Source organism: Chiloscyllium plagiosum, unplaced genomic scaffold (assembly GCF_037043375.1).
Source record: "Chiloscyllium plagiosum isolate Xiang-an unplaced genomic scaffold, Cpla_swu_hap1 HiC_scaffold_6, whole genome shotgun sequence".
NCBI classification, from domain to species: domain Eukaryota; kingdom Metazoa; phylum Chordata; class Chondrichthyes; order Orectolobiformes; family Hemiscylliidae; genus Chiloscyllium; species Chiloscyllium plagiosum.
The window spans coordinates 71,601,848-71,622,189 of NW_028270144.1; the positions used below are offsets into that span (position 1 = coordinate 71,601,848).

The 20,342-nt window shown below is 40.1% G+C and overlaps 1 protein-coding gene across 1 annotated transcript in view; it reads right to left on the reverse strand.

Annotated features, from left to right (window-relative positions):
• Nucleotides 1-20,342, reverse strand: part of LOC122551055 (RPA-related protein RADX-like) — a 56,226-nt gene that overhangs the window by 25,221 nt on the left and 10,663 nt on the right. Inside the window, exons 2-3 of the mRNA XM_087988550.1 lie at nt 11,998-12,140; nt 3,983-4,175 (exon numbers count right to left, since the gene is read on the reverse strand). Of these exons, the coding sequence (XP_087844676.1) occupies nt 3,983-4,175; nt 11,998-12,140 (336 nt within the window). The remainder of the gene's footprint in view (nt 1-3,982; nt 4,176-11,997; nt 12,141-20,342) is intronic.

The following is a 20,342-nucleotide window of genomic DNA, read 5'->3' on the forward strand; positions in this document are numbered from 1 at the left end:
GTGGAATTTTCTACCACACACACAAAGGGTTATGGAAGTCCCATTACTAAGTACATATATAGTTCATACTGACAGTTTTTTGGCCTCTCAGAGAATCAAAGCAAATGGGGAGAGGATGGAAGAATAGATTTGACACAGAAGATCAACGATCACTATACTGATTGGTGGAGCAAATTTGGGATTGTTTGGCCTGCTTTTGCTCTTATTTCCTATGTTCTAATTACAAACATAAACATAGATTAAAAATATTCCAAGTTTAAATGCACTTGATACCAGTGCCATTTGACTTTCTGTCATATTATGGTCAACTTTTGTACTATAAATTCAATGAAAATTTATAATCTAAATAACTTATAAAAGCTCTGAATGTGACTTCTGAATTTATTTCTTTATCTCTCATTTGTTATTCCTTAGTAACTGAAATTCAGGAGCCAATATCAAGGTTTATCCAAAATTGAATAAATTAACATTGAGTAAATTTAACTACTAAATCGCCTTTTATATCCTTTAATGACTTCACCCTAAAAGTGAAGATTTGATTGGGATCTGCTTTAGTATAAAGTAAACTGGTGTAGTTTGCAACTTACCAAATATTCCACAGCTAATGAGGGAAGCTTCAGGCATTGGCATTGAAAACTTATTTTTGTTTAGTATTTGGCAGTTGGAGATGTGCAGCACAGAAACAGACCCTTTGGTCCAACTCGTCCATGCCAATCAGATATCCCAACCTAATCTAGTCCCACCTGCCTGCACCCGCCCCACATCCCTCCAAACCCTTCCTGTTCATATACTCATCTAGATGCCTTTTAAATGTTGCAATCGTACTAGCATCCACCATTTCATCTGGCAGCTTATTCCATACACTTACTACCCTCTGCATGAAAAAGTTGCCCCTCAGATCTCTTTTATATTTTTTCTCCTCTCACCCAAAACCTTTGCCCTCTAGTTCTGGACGCCCCCACCTCAGGGAAGAGACTTTGTCCATGCCTCTCATGATTTTATAAACCTCTATAAGGTCATCCCTCAGCCACCAAAGCTCCAGGGAAAACAGCCCCAGCCTATGCAACCTCTCCAACCCTGGCAACATCCTTGTAAATCTTTTCTGAACCCTTTCAAGTTTCATAACATCCTTCCGATAGGAAGGAGACCAGGATTGCATGCAACTTCCAAAAGTGGCCTAACCAATGTCTTGTACAGCTGCAATATGAGCCGCCAACTCCTGTACTCAATACTCTGACCAATAAAGGAAAGCATACCAAATGCCTTCTTCACTATCCTATCTACCTGTGACTTCACTTTCAAGGAGCTATGAACCTGCACTCCAAGGTCTCTTTGTTCAGCAACACTCCCTAGGATCTTACCATTAAGTGTATAAACCCTGCTAAGATTTGCTTTCCCAAAATGCAGCACCTTGCATTTATCCACATTAAACTTCATCTGCCACTCCTCAGCCCATTGGCCCATCTGATCAAGTTGTAATCTGAGGTAACCTTCTTCGCTGTCCAATTTTGGTGTCATCTGCAAACTTATTAACAATACTTCTTATGCTCACATCCAAATCATTTATATAAATGAGCAAAAGTCACGGACCCAGCACCGATCCTTGTAGCACTCCGCTGGACACAGGCCTCCAATCTGAAAAACAACCTCCACCACCACCCTCTGTCATCTACCTTTGAGCCAGTTCTGTAACCAAATGGCTAGTTCTCTCTGTATTCCATGAGATCTAACCTTGCTAATCAGTCTCCCATGTGGAACCTTGTCTAACGCCTTACTGAAGTCCATATATATCACACCTACTGCTTTGCCCTCATCAATCCTCTTTGTTACTTTTCAAAAATCTCAATCAAGTTTGTGTGACATGATTTCCCATGCACTATCCCTAATCAGTCCTTGCCTTTCCAAATACATGTACAGCCTGCCCCTCAAGATTCCCTTCAACAACTTGCCCACCACCAATGTCAGGCTCACCGGTCTATAGTTCCGTGGCGGTCCTTACCACTGTTCTTAAACAGTGGCACCACGTTAGCCAACCTCCGGTCTTCCAGCACCTCACCTGTGACTATCAATATTACAAATATCTCAGCAAGGAGTCCAGCAATCACTTCCTAGCTTCCCACAGAGTTCTAGGGTACACCTGATCAGGTGCTGGGGACTTATCCACTTTTATGTGTTTCAAGACATCCAGCATTTCCTCCTCTGTAATATAGACGTTTATAAAAGATGTCACTATCTATTTCCCGACAGTCTATATCTTCCATGTCCTTTTCCACAATAAATATTGATGTAAAATACTCATTTACTATCTCTCCCATCTCCTGCTGACCTTTGAAGGGCCCTATTCTCTCCCCACTTACCCTTTTGTCCTTAATGTATTTGTAAAAACCCTTTGGATTCTCCTTAACTCTTTTTGCCAAAGCTACCTCATGTCCCCTTTTTGCCCTCCTGATTTCCCTCTTAAGTATACTCCTACTTCCTTTAATACTCTTCTAAGGATTCATTCGATCTATCTTGTTTATGCCTGACAAATGCTTCCTTCTTTTTCTTAACCAACCCTCAATTTCTTTCCTCATCCAGCATTCCTACACCTACCAGCCTTCCCTTTCACCCTAACAGGAAAATACAGTCTCTGGACTTTCATTATCTAATTTCTGAAGACTTCCCAAGTTCCAGCTGTCCCTTTACCTGCAAACATCTGCTCCCAATCAGCTTTTGAAAGTTCTTGTCTAATACAAAATTAGTCTTCCTCCAATTTAGAACTTCAACTTTTAGATCTGGTCTTTCCACCACTATTTTAAAACTAATAAAATTATGGTTGCTGGCCCCAAAGTGCTCCCCCACTGACATCTCAGTCACCTGCCCTGCCTTATTCCCAAGAGTAGGTCAAATTTTGCACCTTCTCTAGTAGGTACATCCACATATTGAATCAGAAAACTTTCTTGTACACACTTAACAAATTACTCTGTATCTAAACCCTTCACACACACTTCATTTGAAGAAACTAAGTGCTTCAACAGTCAAGTGTTAGAAACTCCAATTGCAATGTGTCTAGTGACAGTTTTCTTCCCCTCCAAAGTCATGTACTTAATGAGATTGTGGTCAAAGTAGCAATGACAGAATATGACTCATGAGGCACAAAATGATATAATGGAAGGTGGCCTTGTCAGTACAACAACTGAGACAACATGAATAGATGAACCACTTAGTCAATATTAGAATTTCCACATGGAGCTGACGACTGACAGTTGTTCAGAACTCCAACAAAAAGGATATACATATGATTAACGGTAGGTGTCTTTACCAGGTTGGGGGATTTTAACACTGGGGGGCATATTTTTAAGGAGAGAGGAGAGAGATTTAAAAAAGATATCGGGGCAATTTTTTTTTTTTACAGAGGGTGGTTTGCATGTGAATGAACTCCCTGAGGAAGTAGTGGATGTGGGCACAATTACAACATTTAGAAGACATTTGAATAAGTACACGAAAACAAAAGGTTTGGAGGAATATGGGCCAGGAGCAGGCAGGTGGGACTAGTTTAATTTGGGATTATGTTTGGCATGACTGGTTGGATCGAAACATCTGTTTCCACGCTGTATGACTCTATAAGTGATTCATTTGCTCTGCATTAAGGTGCATTAGTAGGCAATACCAAAATTCAATCAGGTACCTATCCAAGCACTTTGCCTCCAACTAGCAAATGAACACGCTGTCAATTTCCAAAATTATACAAAAAATACATTAAATATCAATAAAAAGTTGATCACCAGTCTGTCACAACACTGACATCAAAGGAAAATATTACCAAACTTTATTTATTATAAGTCAATAGCTGCTGGCACAATCCTATCGTGATCGTGTCATAATCCAGCAATTTGTTTTGCATCATTATGGCAAAGAATTAAAGGTTTATATATCGCATTTAAAAAAATAAAATTCTCTTTCAATGTTGACCTATTTTCAAACAAATAGAAAATACTATTACCTATTTCTTTGTATGTTTTTAAGTCGGGGTAGTACGAAACTGGCCGTGTTCTCATCTGGAATGCATCCTTCACAACATACTGCTGAATAAAGATTACAGTCCCAACCTCTAAACTTCGAAAAAACCTTGGACATAGTGAATTCCAAAGAACCATTGACATCATACCTGAACAGTCAGCAACTTCAAAGTAAGCCTAGAAAACAAAAATAAACATGATATAAAGCATGATCAAAAAATAAGTAACAGCAACAACTTGCATTTGGGCAGTTTTATCAGGCAGGAATGTCACAAGACACTATGCAGGAGCACAGATGACAAAAAGATGGCACCAAGCAAAGGAGGTACATATAATGTCAAATGTCCAAAAGCCTAGTCAAAAGATTAAGCTTTAAGATTCAGAGGGGCTGTATGTTTTTATAAAGAAAAAGGGTGGAACTCCCAATCGAGACTGCCCCTTGATGTCAAAGAGCACAATAAAGCAAAACAATAAAGCAAGATTTAATGTTTAATGCAGTCCACCAATTGCTCCCTGCCCCTTATACATACACAGGCAGTATGGAGTCCTCTGGATTTTTGGGGGTGGACTTCTCATTTCTGAGAGCTGCTGACTAATCAGAGGTTGTGAGCTCTCCAGCATCAACAACAAAACCAGTACCAGTTCCCATTGCTTCAATTGCATAGCTCTTCAAGCACGAGAAGACTCCCCCTTACCTTCATGGTGCAGGCATACCTAAAACAGTTTACCTGGAGTGTTGAAGACAGTGTCGTCCCCATGGAAAAGGTCATTAAGGGCTTTCACCCTTTGTTCAAAAGTTGGAATAGCATTGCAATCTCCACCTTGTAAATCCATGCCTGATTATATGGTTCTACCTGCTTCCAGGCCCATTTCTGAGGTCTTTCTTCTTTTGAGCATTGCATTTCACTGTTTAAACAAGATGCCAAAAACTCAATATTCCAGGAAGCCTGGCGCACAAAAGCTGTATCTTTAAGATTTAAACAACAAAAATTAGGAAGGGCATGAAAAGATATTGACAAGTAAAATAAAGATGCTTTATAAATATTTGAGAAGCAAAAGATATCTAACAAAAGTGGTGGGCCAATTAGAGTTTGAAAAGATATTGCATGTCGAGGCAGAAGTTGTGATTTTGATTCTTGATAAACATCTGTTTTCACACAACAGAGGGGTGAAGCAATGTGAAATATTACATGGGTTAGAGGTAATGGGGGAGGAAATTGAGCAGCCTTGAAAATGGATAAGACATCAGGCCACTGTAAAATATATCCCAGGTTGCCATGGGAAACAAAGGAACAAGTGTTGGAAACTGTCATCATTTTCCAATCTCCTCTGCCTACAAATGTCATGCCAAAAAATTGTTAAAGTCATGTTTTTGTTTGAAAAGAGAGCAAAGGATAGGTCGACTATAAGATTGTTTTTCAGAATTTCTTCCAATAACGTAAATTGTCATTTAGGAAGGCATGGATTAATCAAGGACAGCCAGCTTAGATTTATTAGGGAAAATCATGTCCGATGAACAATTGAAAATTAAGATGTTAACAAGAAAGCTTGATGAGAATAGCATGTTTGAGATAGTCAGTGTGGATTCTAATCAAGTTTTGACTAGATCAGACAAAGACTGATCAGAAAATTAATGTAAAAGCTTATACAGTAAATAAGGCACAGCATCTCAGAAAGCACCTTCCAAACCCATAACCATTTCCATCTAGAGAGACAAAAGCAGCAGGTATAAGTGAAAACCACAAGCTTCAAGTTCCCCTCCAAGTCACAGATCATCCTGACTTGGAAATGTATTGGCGTTCCTTCATTGTCACTGGGTCAAAATCCTGGAATTACCTCCCTCATGGCATTGGCATCAACTCACAGCAGATGGACTGCAGCGATTCAAGAAGGCAGCTCATCGCCAGCTTCTCAAGGATAATTAGGAATGGGCAATAAATCTGGCCCACATCCCACAAATTAACAAATAAGTAAATACGGTAAGTAAGGTAGCAATTAAGGCACAGCTTATATATATGGGGAGGTGGCAGCATAGTGGCAATGTCACTGCATTAGTAGTCCAGAACTTCTAATTGAAGAAGTTGAGATTTCTCATTGAAATTGGGCTAATGTTCTAAGGATGTGGGGATCAAATTCCATCACAACAGATTTTTGAATTCAATAAAAATCTGGAAGAATAAACTTATTTAATGTCCCAAAGACCAATCTGGTTCATTAATGTCCTTTCGTGAAAGATATCCACCATCTTTACCTGATAGAGCCTACATATTATGCTAGACCCACAGCTCTCATCTGTCCTTTGGGCAATTCAAGAGAAGCAATAATGTCAGCCTGGCCAATGGTATCCACATACATGAATGAATTAGAAAGAAATAAACATTGAAATTCTGAGAAGGCTAAAGACCACAATAACATTGGTATACATATCTTCAGATTTCTCAAGATAGTAGAACAGGCGAAGGTAGCACAAGGGATCATTTCCTCTGTTTTCTCAGGCCTACAGTGCAAAAGCAGAGCAGTAATGCAAGAAATATACAAAAAAGCCTGTAAGGTCTCAGCTAAAACATGATGCACAGCTCTGGTCACTGAATTACAGACACACTCATAAGGCCACAGAGAAGATTTAGGAGGACTTAGCTAAACAAAAGATTGGATTGGTATGTTTGATTTGGAACAAAGAAGTCTAAGGGGAGATTTAATTGAGGTGAATAAACTTATAAAGATGCCAAAATAGAGTAGATAGGCAGGACCAATTTCCATTAATGCAGAGATCAATAATCAAGGAGATATTGTTTTCAAGTAAATGGCAAGAAGAATTAACGGGCTTTCGAGGAGTAATCTTTTCACCCATAGGGCGATGGGAATTGGAACTCACTGTTCAAATGGATAGTAGGGGATAAACACTTTAGGTGGAAATAACCAACTGGGCTACTGACTAAGACAGAGAATTTGGAATTAGGCTGGATATCTCTTTTTCAGCCAACATTAATATAGTTAACTTTGTGGCCTCCTTTTGTGCTGCAAGTTTCTAATTCAAGAGCTATGGTCCTAAAGAACTTATCATCGAATCATGTAATCATAGAAAAAGGACATGGGGAACCATTACAGTCCACCTCATTTAGGTTCCATATTTTAATTGTTAACGAAAAATGTTTGAATCATTTTGACCTAAATTTTTTTATCTTAAGGACAAAAACTTGATCAACAGTGATAAACAGTGAACATACAAACAAACGACCAAAATACCACCCTCACGGCATTGACTTACCATTGACCCCAAGAGAGGTCCTTACTCTGCTATAACTTTTGCTAAACGTTAACATTGCATCAAATAACTAAGATAATGGTACAAAATTTTAAAAAGTAAATATCTGGATATTAAGATCTAAGTTCTGGAACTTCATCTGTAAGCCTCTCTGATCTACTTCTCTTCCTTCTTTAAGATGCTCTTCAAACCTGTGTCATCCACAGAGCAGAAGACCATACGATTTAAAAACAGAATAAGGCCATTTGGCCCATTTATACCGAACCACCATTTGATCATGACTGATATGTTTCGTATTATATCAGCACTCTTGCCTCAGTCAATGTTCCGTAATTCCTTAATGTTCAAGTCCTACTCCAAGACTTCAACACAAAAATTGAAGCTGATATTCCTATGTAATACTGGGGGGACTGCTGCAGTGGTGTTGCCTTTCAGAAGTCACATCAAACAGAAGCTCCATCTGCCTTCTGCCAGGCCGAGAGGCGGTCAGGTCTGCCAATCAGAAGTTGGCGTGGAAGCAGAGCCGAGGAGTCAGACATCACATAGAGCCGTGGTAATAGGGGACTCCATAGTGAGAGGGACTGAAAGGGGTTTCTGCGGCAACAGGCAGGATTTGAGGATGGTGTGGTGCCAGGATTAAGGACATCACAGAGTGCAGGAAATCCTCAAGGTCGAAGGTGAAGAACCAGACGTGGTGGTGCATGTCGGCACAAATGACTTCAGGAAGAAGAGGAGGGGCATGCTACAGCAGGACTTCGGAGAACTCGGAAAAAGGCTGAAAAGCAGGGCATCCAGGATGGTTATCTCCGGTTTGCTTCCAGTTCCTCGGGCTGGAGAGGACAGGTACAGGGAGATAATGGACTTGAGTGTGTGGCTGCGGAACTGATGCAGGAAGCAAGGATTTAAGTTCTTGGATCACTGGGGTATGTTTAGCAGTAAGGATAAATTATATAAGAGGGATGGGTTGCACCTTAATAGGTGGGGGACTAGCATTCTGGCAGGTAGGTTTGCCACTGCAACACAGCTGTGTTGAAACTAAATAGCAGGGGGGGAGGGGACAAACTGAAAGATTAAGAAGGAAGTTAAAGGGAAAGTTAGAACAAGAGAAGTCAAGAAAGACAGCGGAATCAATGGAGCAGAAAACTCAAAAAAGGATCATGCCGTAAGGTCAAGTGAAATAGGGATTGGTAGGAAGGGTGAGGGAGGTAACAAATTAAAAATATTATATATGAATGCACAAAGCATTAGAAATAAGGTGGATGAGCTCGAGGCTCATTTGGAAATTGGCAGTTACGATTTTGTAGGGATAACTGAGACGTGGCTTCAAGTGGATAGGGCCTGGGAAATGAATATTCAAGGCTATACGTGCTATCGTAAGGCCAGACTGACTGGCAGAGAGGGTGGGGTTGCCCTGTTGGTAAGGAATGATATTCAATCCCTTGCGCGGGGGGGACCTAGAATCAGGGGATGTAGTGTAAGTATGGATCGAGCTGAGAAATTCTAAGGGTAGAAACTCCTAATGGGAGTTACCTACAGGCCCCCAGACAGCAGCCTGGATGTAGTGTATAAGTTGAATAAGGAACTGAAATTGGCCTGTCGCAAAGATATTACTACAGTTGTTATGGGGGATTTCAACATGCAGGTAGACTGGGAGAATCAGGATGGTACTGGACCCCAAGAAAGGGAGTTTGTGGAGTGCCTCCGAGATGGATTCTTAGAACAGCTTGTGCTGGAGCCTACCAGGGAGAAAGCAATTCTGGATCTGATGTTGTGCAACAAACCAGATTTGATCAGGGACCTCGAAGTAAAGGAGGTAGTGACCACAATACAATATTATGCTTTAATCTGCAGTTTGAAAGGGAGAGGGTAGAATCGGAAGTGACAATATTTCAGTTGAACAAGGGGAACTATGGAGCTATGAGAGAGGAGCTGGCCAAAGTTCAATGGTGCAATACCCTAGCAGGGATGGCAGTGGAACAACAATAGCAGGTATTTCTGGGTATAATGCAGAAGATGCAGGATCAATTCATTCCAAAAAGGAAGAAAGATTCTAAGGGGAGGCAGGGGTGGCTGTGGCTGACGAGGGAAGTTAAGGACCATATAAAGACAAAAGGGAAAAAGTATAACATAGCAAAGATGAGTGGGAAGTCGGAGGACTGGGAAGCTTTTAAAGAACAACAGAGGATAACCAAAAAGGAAATACGCAAAGGAAAAATAAGGTACGAAGATAAACTGGCCAAAAATATAAAGGAGGATAGTAAAGGCTTTTTTAGGTAATGTGAAAAGAAAAAAAAAATGGTTAAGACTAAAATTGGGCCTTTGAAGGCAGAAACAGGTGAATTTATTACAGGGAACAAAGAAATAGCAGAAGAGTTGAATTGATACTTTAGATCTGTCTTCACTGGGGAAGACACGAGCAATCTCCCAGATGTAATAGTGGCTGAAGGACCTGAACTGAAGGGAATTTATATTTGGCAGGAAATGGTGTTGGAGAGACTGTTAGGTCTGAAGGCTGTTAAGTCCTCGAGACCTGATGGTCTGCATCCCAGGGTATGGAAGAAGGTGGCTCTAGTAATTGTGGATGCATTGTTGATTATTTTCCAATGTTCTATAGATTCAGGATCATTTCCTGCGGATTGGAGGGTGGCTAATGTTGTCCCACATTTTAAGGAGGGAGAGAGAAAACAGAATTATAGGCCAGTTAGTCTGACCTCAGTGGTGGGAAAAATGCTGGAGTCAATTATAAAGGACGAAATTACGACACATCTGGATAGCAGTAACACGATAGGTCAGAGTCAGCGTGGATTTATGAAGGGGAAATCATGCTTGACTAATCTTCTGGAATTTTTTTGAGGATGTAACTCTGAAGATGTACAAGGGAGATCCAGTGGATGTAGTGTACCTGGACTTTCAGAAAGCGTTTAATAAAGTCCCACATAGGAAGTTAGTGAGCAAAATTAGGGCACATGGCATTAGGGGCAAAATACTGACATGGATTGAAAATTGATTGGCTGACAGGAAACAAAGAGTCGTGATAAACGGCTCCCTTTTGGAATGGCAGGCAGTGACCAGTGGTGTGCCGCAGGGATCAGTGCTGGGATCGCAGCTTTTTACAATGTACATTAATGATATAGGTGAAGATATTAAAAGTAATATTAGCAAATTTGCTGATAACACAAAGCTGGGTGGCAGGGTGAGGAGGATGTTAGGAAAATACAGGGTGACCTGGACAGGCGAGGTGAGTGGACGGATGCATGGCAGATGCAGTTTAATGTGGATAAATGTGTGGTTATCCACTTTGGTGGCAAGAACAAGAAGGTAGATTACTACCTAAATGGAGTCAAGTTAGGTAAAGGGGCAGTACAATGAGATCTAGGTGTTCTTGTACATCAGTGAATGAAAGCAAGCATGCAGGCAGAGCAGGCAGTGAAGAAAGCTAATAGCATGCTGGCCTTCATAACAAGAGGAATTGAGTATAGAAGCAAAGAGGTCCTTCTGCAGCTGTACAGGGCTCTGGTGAGACTGCACCTGGAATATTGTGCGCAGTTTTGGTCTCCAAATTTGAGGAAAGACATTCTGGCTATTGAGGGAGTGCAGCGTAGGTTCACAAGGTCAATTCCCGGAATGGCGGGACTATCTTACGCTGAAAGATTGGAGCGACTGGGCTTGTATATGCTTGAGTTTAGAAGGCTGAGAGGGGATCTGATTGAGACGTATAAGATTATTAAAGGATTGGACACTCTGGAGGCAGGAAGCATGTTTCCGCTGATGGTTGAGTCCCAAACCAGAGGACACAGTTTAAAAATAAGGGGTAGGCCACTTAGAACAGAGTTGAGGAGAAACTTCTTCACCCAGAGAGTGGTGGGTGTATGGAATGCTCTGCCCCAGAAGGCTGTGGAGGCCAAGTCTCTGGATACTTTCAAGAAAGAGTTGGATAGAGCTCTTAAGGATAGTGGAATCAAGGGTTATGGGGATAAGGCAGGAACAGGATGCTGATTGAGGATGATCAGTCATGATCATAATGAATGGTGGCTCGAAGGGCAGAATGGCCTACTCCTGCACCTATTGTCTATTGTCTTCTGAGGTGGACATAAGATTACATGACAAGTCAAAGAAGTAATCGAAGAATTATTCCTCGTCTCCTGGTCAAAAGAAATCTCTGAACCACAAGAACAGATTATCTGGTCACTGCTGTTTGTTTGTGTATGCGCTTCAAAAGTAATTGCAATATGCTTCGAGATGTCTGATGGTCTTGAAAAGCATTACATGAATACAAAACCTTTTTTCTTCATCTGTTCTAATATTTTAAGCCCTGTTTGTTCATGGACACACTATCACAATATAGAATTGTCATATTTTTATAACATATACATGTTTTGTTTACTTCATACGCTTTAATAAAGATACATCATTTACTGATTTGATATTTTCCATTTTGATGCAATCATGTGAATTGATAGTGACGAGTCATCAAAGAGGAACTGAGTGCAAAATGCTTGAGTCAGAGCAATGTGAATGATAGCACGGTAGTTATTAATGTGATATGACTGTAAAATGAAATACACATCACTTCTGTTCGGTATGTTACAATTTGTATAATATAACATAATCAATATAACTCAATGTTCAATATGATTACTCTGAACTCTTTGCAATCCTATATCTAGAAGCTGTTATCCTATCACAAGGTGGTTCTTTCAACTACTTAATTTATTATAATTAATACAGCCTTGCCTGATAAGGCCAATCAATGTTCTTGCCAGCTGTTCCATAATGCCGTAATCTGGATTTGTATATTACTCTCACCAATAGGGGAGCCAATTTCAACCTTCCTCTCCAATTAAGTTGTAACTCCTTTAGTGTAATTATCTGCTCATCTGTAACACAATAAATTTGAAAAACAAGAGTAAATTAATGTAATAAGCTCGGGTTTATTATTTTAGTGCCACAGAAAATAAATACAAGAAAGGAATCATGGAAATTTATTCCTTAATTCCTGATCCTCTAACAGTCAAAATCTATGGTCTTAACAAGAAGAATATCTCCACCCTAACTGACCCACGCATATGCATATATGGCCATAAAAGGATTAATTGGATGACTAAAATATACACATTAGTCAAATAATCCAGACATTCCTCAGCTATAATACTAGCATTCATCTGTATTTCATCATCATCATGCAACCCTGTGCTGTCATGCTGCTTGTATGAAATTCAGCCCGAGTTCAACAACATTTCTTAGGTAAACGTTGGGAAGACTGAAGCTGTTATCTTCAGCCCATGCTGCACATTTTGTAACTTTGCCACAGATTCAATCTCCTTTCATTCAAATGTTAGAACACAGAAAGAAGTCACCCATATGAGTCAGCTGATTAAACTAGCTGTCCATTCCAATCCCAGTCATAAGCACATGGTCCACAGTCTTGCAGATTACAGCACTTCAGATGGACTCCCGGGTTCCTCTTAAATGAGTTGAAGGTTTCTCTATCAATCACCAGATTCGGTCGTGAATTTCAGACATCCCACTAATGGATGAAAAGACTTTTCCCCATGGCCCCTCTAATTCTCCTATCAATCATCTTAAATCTGTGGCCCTTGGTATAGGAAACAATTCTTCTCTGTTCACTCAGTCTAAGCACTTCATTATGTTATACAGCCCAATTAAATCACCCCTTAGCTTCCTCTGTTCTAAGGACAATGACCCTACCCTGTTGAATCTTTCCACGTACATGCAATTTTCAATCTTTAGCAACTTTCTAGCAAATCTCCTTTGTATTCTCTCTATGGTAATCATGTCCTTCCTGTAACATGATAGCAGAACTATACCCTAAAACTCTAGGTGTAGCCTAATCAGTGTCTTAGGTTGCTGGCTTCTTTCATAAAATAACATGTTTCTGCCTAAGTCAATCCATTGTTGAAATGTTTATTTATGCCTGTGAAAAAGCTAAACTCAATTATTTTAATACTTGCTTTATTTAGCTGTCAACCTCCACATTAACTTTCAGCTTGTCCAAATCTCTGCTGACAAATCCTGTCCTTCCTATTCCTCAACCTGTGTTCAGGCCTACATTAGCTGTCATTGCCCATTTGCAAAAATATTAATTTTTCTTCACAATTTAATTTTATTTTTGACCTTGTCCATTTCTATCTAAATGACCACCCTGAACCACAATCCTTCTTCCAGCTCCTATAAGTTCAGTTCTTCTGGATATTATTAATCAACCTGTTCAATGCATTATTACATATTTCTGAAGTAGGTGAGGCTTGAATCTGGATTTCATGGCTGAGAGATTGGGACATTATCATTGCAACATAAAAACCCTATAATTCTGGCCTTACACATTTGCACATTGACAAAACAATGCAAACACTAAATCCTTGTCTAATGCCATCCACACTCCCTCTCCACCTTTTCAAACAAGCTTTTAGTTACTACTCTGTCAGAGTGCTTGTTTTTGAGATCAAACTCCTAGAAATGAGCTAGCACATTTTCCTATGTTAAAGAAATTATATAAATATGTACCTCCTTATTAATCTCAGTTAACTGGGAGGTTCGGAAAACCACTGCTTCCTCCCTTGCAATATTAATCATCAGTCAAGTAGAACTTGTATTTCAAAAGAAACGAATTCATAAAATATATCTACTAGCAATTTGTATCATGGTGGACTACAAAAAGACACCATTCAGCCTATTGTGCTAGTGTATTATTTGAAAGAGGAATACAATTAGTGACATTAAGTGTGCACTTTATATAAAGCAATTTTTGTTTCACATATAAGGTGAACTAGCAATACAAATTGAAATGGCGCTGGATTAATTGTAGGGAGGCAGAGTCAAAGATAGCACAGGACTCCACTTGGCTCATCAAATCCATGCTAGCTTTCCATGGAACAATCAGTCCCATCCATCCATTCCATCCCCAAAGCCCTATTATTATCTCTGCTGAGACAGCAAACTGAAATCTGACTTGAGAGATCATGTTTATAAAAATTTAATAATGTACTCTTTTACTGAAACACAAACATATAATGTTGGAGATCCGACTTTAAATAAAAGAATGTTATTACACAAAAGAAATGAAGATAACATAGAATAAATCAAGTTATTTACACATAACACATTTTGTAAGATTTTGAAACAGTAAAAATGCAATATTTCCATCTATCCCAGCAGCATCCCTTTATAGTACTCAAACACCAGAGAAACTTTCCCTCTTTATCACATCTATTGGTTTGACTGGTGTTGTTTCATTTCCCAGACTTGAGAGTTAGCTAGCCCCTTCCTGAAGTATTCACACAACTGAACTTAGTTCTGAGTAAGGGTCACCAGACCTGAAACATTAACTTTGATTTTGCTTCATAGATGTTGCCAGACCTGCTGAGTTTTTCCAGCAACTCCTGTTTTTGTTTACGAGCTTAGACTATGTCAGCTTTGAATAATCCCATTCAGAATTCTAACTGAACACTTCTGTTATGGAAATTTCAAAGTAAAATCTTTACACTGAGGTAAACTATTTATCTTAGAGGGTGGTAAGGAGATTGAAATCCCCCAGAGTACATTCTATATCCACCACCAAAAGTAACTAGCTAGCAGTAATACTGATTGATCTGGTCAAGCCCTAAAGGATATCACTGTTAGAGTGAGTCCGCAGAAGCTGGTGAGGGAACCAAGAGGGAAAAACAGACTTGACCTTATCAATTTTCCAGGTCATAGATAAATTGTCCATGACAGTATTGCTAAGAGTGATTACACTGACCTTGTGGCGACAAAGCCCTCCTTTCACATTGAGACTGCCTTACATCATGTTACGTGGCATTGTCACAGTGCTAATTAGGATAGACTTCAAATAGATCTAGCAACTTATGATTTGGCAACCATGAGATGCCGTGGATCATCAGTACAGTACAATTTACAACTTCATGACATAGAATATCCCTCACCCAAAGATTACCATCAAGCCAGTGAATAAACCCTAGTTCAGTGAAGAGTGCAGGAGGGCATGACAAGAGAACCAGGCATGCTTAAAAATGAGTTGTCAATCCAGTGAAGCTACAAAACAGGACTACGTCCCTTGGAAACATATAAACAAAAGGTAAACAGGGCTACATGACATCCCAACCAACAGATCACACCTAAACAATCCTACTACACCTAGTTGCAAATGGTGGATCAGTTAAACAACTCACAGTGGGGTAGAGGAGGAGGAGAAGGTTCCTCATATGTATTCACATCCTCATCGAGTGCCCAGGTAATCTGTACAAACGTTTGAAGCTTTTTCAATGACCTTCAGGCAGAAGTGCTGAGGGAATGATGCACCTTGGCATTTTCCAGAGGTCGCCAGCATCAATCTTCAGCAAATTTGATTCACTCCATATAATATCAAGAAATGGCTGGAGGCAGTACACTCTGCAAAGATTTTGGGCCCTTACAACATTCTGGCAATAATATTGAAAACATATCCTTCAGAATTTGCCACATCCCTCACACAACTGTTTCAGTATAGCTACAACTCTGGCATCTACTAGATGATTTAGGAAATTGACCAGGTGTGTCCTGTACATAAACAGCTGAACAAATCTAACTTAGCCAATTACCAACGTATCAGTCTACTCTCAATCTTCAGTAAGGTGATGAAAGGTATAATCAACAATCTTATCAAGCAACACCTGCCGAGGAATGACCTGCTCTCTGATGTCCAGTTCCATCAGGGCCACTCAGCTCCCGGTCCAGTGGTGAGGTGAGTGTAAGATGATATAACAAGGTTATTTTGCCCTTGTTTTTTTCCCCCAAGACGGGTCGGAAGGCAGAGGTGCCAATATGTCTGAACTAACTTCTTTAATAATGGCTGGCAGATACTGCCTAAGTCAACAATCAGAGGAAGCCTTTACGATTGTTTTTAAAAACAGTTGTGCAATGTTCTCCCAGTTCAGGTGGGTTTTTTTTCTAATTTGGTTTAGTTGAAGCTGCTGGTTAAAGAAAGCTGCTTGGGAGAAAGGTTTCCTGATTCAACAGAGGTTTTCTGGCTGACTCTCTCTGACATCTCTTCTGTAAAAACCGGTGTTTGATTTTACCTTTTTTGCCAAGGGGTGTTGCCGGAAATTGGAACAGCGTCATTAAGTTGTGATAGAGTCACTTGGGTTTTCAGATAGAATAACTTAACCTATGTTCTGTTCTCATTTGATTGTGATTCATTCGGCAGTCTGTAAATAAATTACTTTATTTAAAACTGAGTGATTCGACCAGCTGCATCACTCCTGTAATATCCACCTTACACTTGCTTAAAACAACTAGAAAAATTAAGGTTTGGGCGATCTACTTGAAACGTTTAAGGGGGTCTGGCCTGGTCCATAACAAGAGTTACTGCACTTGATATCAAGGCCTTGTTTGACTGATTATTGCATTAAGAGGAGAAAGTGAGGACTGCAGATGCTGGAGATCAGAGTCGAAGAGTGTGGCACTGGAAAAGCACAGCCGGTCAGGCAGCATCCAAGGAGCAGGAGAATCGACCCTTCAGGCATCAGCCCTTCATCAACTCTAATGAAGGGTTTATGCCTGAAATGTACATTTGCTTGGATGCTGCCTGACCATCTGTTCTTTTCCAGTGCCACACACTTCGACTATTGCATCAAGGAGCTCTGGCAAAGCTGAAGTCAATGGGAATTGGGGAAAACTCTCTGCTGGTTGTAGCAGGACTATTTAGGTGTGATCTGTTGGTTGGGATATCACGTAGCCCTGTTTATCTTTTATTGTTTACATGTTTCCAAGGGATGTAGTCCTATTTTGTAGCTTCACAGGATTGACAGCTCATTTTTAAGCATGCCTGGTTGGAGTCAAACTTAGGACAAAGTAAGGTAGTTGTAGTTGTCGAAGGTCAGTCATCTCAGTTTCAGGACATAGTTGCATGAGTTCCTCAGGGTAGTGTCCTTGGCCCAGCCATCTTAAATTATTTCATCAAGAACCTCCCTTCCAACATAAGGTCAAAATGAGGATGTTTGCTGCAATTGCACACAGTCTTCAGCATCATTCACGACTCCTCAGATACTAATACAGTCTATGTCAAATGCAGCAACACCTGGCCAATATCCAGACATGGTCTGAAAAGTGGTAACTACCATTCACACCACCCAATAACCATAGAGTCTTAGAAATGTACCGTACAGAAACAGACCCTTTGGTCCAACGGGTCCATGCCAAACAGATATCCTAAATTAATCTAATCCCAATCTTCAACAAGAGAGAATTTAACCATAGTCCTTTGACATTCAATGGCCCCACCATCACGGAATCCTCCATTACAAAGATCCTGGGGTTTATCATTGATCAGAAATAGGTAATAAACAGAGGTTTACAAATGGAGTTAATAGTGACAAACCTCAACTGTCTTTTTTTGATGCATGGGATCACATCATCCAAATCATAGTGAATGACTGGATTTTAAGACCAAGAAAGGGGCTACCAACAGGAATGTGACTGTCAACGCAGATGACCAGGGTGTCGGGGGGTGGGGGGTGTATTACTCAGACTGAAGTGACAGGCTGAACAGATTGCTGGACATCAAGCACAGATCCAGTCCTTGCTGTCCTATCGCCATGATAAACTTCACTCAAAGGATACTCCAAAAAGGTGCTGATATTGAAACAAGGCTAAACACTTCAAACAAGAATACCCTAAATAATTAGTGTCACCACTGCCATCAGGCACAAAGAGCCCATCCAGTGCAATAGCCTTCCCTTCTCACCAAATATTAAACTAGTTGAGCCTTCCACTGAGCATCAGAGAGGGTAAAGGGAGGGAAAAGGTTCCTTCAAGAAGAAACTCTATCTTACAGAGTGAAATTGACTCACTCTACAGTGAGTATACAATTGGCAAAATAGCAGAATTCTGTCTAATTGCCACAGGAATGGAGGAGCCAACTCGTTACTCACCAATATTTCTGAGAGCATCATGTTGAGGAATTTAAGCTGATCTACATCTCTTTCCTCATCGAGATATCCAGTCATCTTTGGAAAGAATGTATGGTGACCAATGTCAGCACCACATTACAAAGGTCAGCATTTGGGAAACACAAATCTTTGACTTGTTCTGTGCATCCTAAAACGTATCAGCCTATATGGAACCCCCAAACTGTTCAACTAGCAGGGACCTGGACTGTTCTTTTACCTGCATACACCATTGTTCTTGAAGGCTCATACCAAATGTCTCCAACAGATTGACATCAGGCCTTGCTAAAGCACCATGACACACATATAGCAGAACTCCCACTGAGCTCCCCTTTTCATTGTGGGAGAAATGGGTGGGGTATTCATGCAGATTTTCAAGTTAAGCATTAAAGATATGACCTCCAATCCAGAATGCCATTGTTGTCCTTAAAAAACAAATGTCATGGACTGATCACTGACTGGAAGAAGTGTTTATATTCTCATTTCATAGACAGACATTGGCAAGTTAGAGGAGACCGAGAGGAGGCAGTTTGTTTCTACTCACACCAAGTATAGTACAACGTTTAATACGGGTGATGACAAAATTGGGATTTGTGACCTAGTAAACCACAGGATTGAGACTAAAGATGATCATCCAGTAAAGATCCTTGATCCCACCATCAACGAGAAACAGACCTGGTTTATGCTTGTAATAGCACCCCACTGACAGTCCTTCGTCTCATTGTAGGAATATACATTGTTGTCCATTTATGGATGAAATGGACTGTCAATTGCTTTTCACCTAAGCCAAAGAGAAATCTGGTTAATCGACCCTTGACTACCTCATATCTCCATGCCTTAACTTCCATGCTGAAATCCAGTATCTTTCAGATTCTGCTCCTCCGGATGACGACTCGCCAGAAGAGGCACTTGACTGATTGAGTACAAATCGACTAAATTGACTAATTATACATGTATAAGCTATGTAGTTGTTATGAAATGACAAAAGGAGGACATGAGAAAGTTTATAGCCTTAAAACTTGTCCTTAAACATTTAGGCTTAAATGTAATTTTGAATTATAGAACACATTTGTTGCACACTAGAAAATAGGCAGGGAGGGTAAGGCAGTTAAGAACATTTGCCTTAACATAGTGAATTTGTATAAGCAGAACACAGAGTGATAACATTCATGGCTGTTCCTTTGTGAAATTAATAAGTGTTTAATTCTGACCTCGAAATTAAAATCAGTATCAATTAACTTCTCTCCCAAATTATTGTCCCTCATTGTTATCTGTCTAGTTCAGAACAGGCAGAGCTTCTGTAAACTTTTGTATAAAGAAAGTCTGTTTGTGACAGTACAGCTTTTGTAAAACATTTTGTATAAAGGAAGCCTGTTTGCGATAGTTCAGCAGAGTAGCCTCCAGGGCTCTTGAAGGAAGAGCAATATCCTATTCTCCTGAGTTGTTAGAATCCAGTTAGCCTGGCTTATAGGTGTCAGTGTTATGTTGTAACAGATGCTATTAGTAAATAAAGGGGATGACTAAAATTAAACTAATCTGTCTAAAAGAGGTTTCTTTATTCCAGACTACCAAAAGTACGATCTCCGGGCCAAACCAAGAGAGGTTTACAGGTTGAATTCACAAGGGATTCCCTGGGCCGTCTCAATTCTGTACTTTCTCATATCACACTCATCCAGAGGCTATTCCTCACAATATTTCTTCTTGGGTCAAGATCACAACCTTCCCAAAGATCCTCTCCTTGCATTTAACGTACCTTCTGATGGAAATGGCCGGATCAGATAGTGAATGGCAAGCATCACAAAAAATTAAGACAAGCATTCAAGAGAACTGAAAGAGAACTCCTGAAAAGAAAAACATTGTATGGTTGCAAGGCTGGCAGGACTGATCTTCTAAATGGCACAAAGATATTCCAAATATCAGGGGTCAGAATATGATACAGGATCTGTGGGACCATGAGTCTCAGTCATCAAGCATCTGAACAAAGCTGTCCACAGCTACTTTGTTGAACTAGTAGCTGGGGGACAACTTTAGAAAACAGTTGAAGGGGTGTTCAGGCCAGAAGTCCGATATGAAAGCAAATAGCTCATTGTGGTATTGCAGAATCTGAGGTTTCAGTGCATAATGGCTCAGGTGAAG